This window comes from Myotis brandtii, unplaced genomic scaffold (genome assembly GCF_000412655.1).
Source record: "Myotis brandtii unplaced genomic scaffold, ASM41265v1 scaffold1028, whole genome shotgun sequence".
Taxonomy (NCBI): domain Eukaryota; kingdom Metazoa; phylum Chordata; class Mammalia; order Chiroptera; family Vespertilionidae; genus Myotis; species Myotis brandtii.
Genome location: NW_005353448.1, coordinates 540375 through 542102, shown reverse-complemented (window position 1 = coordinate 542102; position 1728 = coordinate 540375). Strand labels below are relative to the sequence as shown.

At 40.6% G+C, this 1728-nt stretch overlaps 1 protein-coding gene across 3 annotated transcripts in view; it reads left to right on the top strand.

Moving 5' to 3' along the window:
- Nucleotides 1-506: 506 nt before the first annotated feature.
- PCCA (propionyl CoA carboxylase, alpha polypeptide) overlaps nucleotides 507-1728 on the top strand; it is a 335923-nt gene continuing 334701 nt past the window's right edge. For all 3 annotated transcript variants that reach the window (XM_005856400.2, XM_014536076.1, XM_014536072.1), the window contains exon 1: nucleotides 507-583. In XM_005856400.2, coding sequence (XP_005856462.1) covers nucleotides 536-583 — 48 coding nt within the window. In that variant the 5' untranslated portion in view covers nucleotides 507-535. The remainder of the gene's footprint in view (nucleotides 584-1728) is intronic.

Sequence of the window (1728 nt, the reverse complement as noted above, 5' to 3'; positions counted from 1 at the left end):
AATAGATATGAGAAATTCCCAGGTAGTTTTTGCTTCTCATTCCTCAATTTGTTTTTTGCATTGGCTGAGGTTATAAGCATAGGACATGATTTTTAGGAGAAGGAATATCCTTTATCCTATTACATTTAATGTAAGAGAAAAGTTACTATGTTATAGCTTTTCTGCTGAAGGCAGTGGGAGACTGAATTTTTATTTGAACACAGGGAGTGGTGAGACCCTCTTGGCAAATTGTTTTTTTTTCACCCCAAATCATGTCTTTGCATAGACATTAGTGTTATGATGGGAGGTGCCACTTTTTTTATTATCTCAAAATAAAAAACTTCACAATGTTTTTAACAGGCCTATGCTTAAATCCTGTAACCATTATAGCCTAGCCCTGTGACTTTGGAAAAATTAAAATTTGCCTCCCCCCTTCTCTCCCTCTCCTCCTCCCCCTCTAAAAAATAAATATTTTTTGAAGCCCATTCAAATTGCTGTAATTTATTTCACTTTTTTTTTTTTGTAGAATGTTTCACACCATTCAAGACAGCACTTAATGGTGACCCGTAGTCTCTGTTCAGCAGGATATGATTCTAATGAAAAAGTAAGTATTCAAAAAAATATTTTCAACAGGTAAGTTGTAATGGTTTTACTTTCTTGTTTCCACACTGTATTCAGTGGACTGATTAAATTTTATTAATGCTGTGTAATGATTTCTTGCTCTAACATCATAGGTTTTATCGGTGTTCAATCTTTGTTCCTTTTTACATTGTGAATCACACAGAGAAAGCAGCCATGTGAAGGTGGAGACAGACTTCGGAGTGTTGCAGCTTAAGCTGAGAAACTCAGGTGATACAGGACAGGGACTAGGCCCAGAGCAGGTCTGCCTCAGCAAGTTGGTAGTGTGTGGGTTCTTGACTTCCTGCAGGAAAGATTTTGTAACACAAATGTAGGTGATTTTTGAGCTTATGTTTCTTAAAACTTGGGACATTGAAACAAAGAAAGAACTTAGGATAGAAGAAGCAATAAGAGAGAGCCTAGGCAGGGCTCCTTTGGCTTTTGAGAAATGTTACAGGGAATGCGTGGGCCATGCTGAGCTGCATGAACTCACTGCAAAGTAAAAGTCACAGCGATAGCAGTGAGCTCAGGTGGGGATACTGTTAGCTCAGTGGAAAGTCAGAGAAAAAGGGGGCCTTAGAGACAGGTTCAGAGGGTAAGCCCAGGATGATCTCCGGCTGCCCACTGCTCCCCTGTTTGCAAGTCTTGTGGGGACCCTTAGAGTTTAGGAGAAAGTAGAGACAAAGCGTGGGCATGCTCTAGGGAGAGTGCTTGGTGGTGCCTTTGTCTTGAGGCTCCTTATCTTTCTTTAGCTGGTGGGAATCCAGGGGAGGTCTCAGGGCAGGGGCTTAAGGTAACATTCATAGCTTTCCAGGTGTGTCATTCAATATGTTGATTTATCAGAATGTACATAGAGAGGGATCGAGTTATTTTCTGGCTAGCTTTAATCTCCAAGACTTGGACTGAGGCCCTTCTTCCCCTGACGGTGTGAACATTTGCTCCTAAGTGTAATTAGTTAGAGAAGATAAAACCTGGTTATTCATTAGGAGACTGTAAATTGCTCAGATTATTTGGCCTTGTTTAATGATTTTACTGTTTCCCTTATTCCACTTGCCAAGGACTTTCCCTAGCTTCTTAGTGTCCTGCCTCACAAGGATTGCCAAGATCTTTCAGAAGCTGGAATATGGCTCT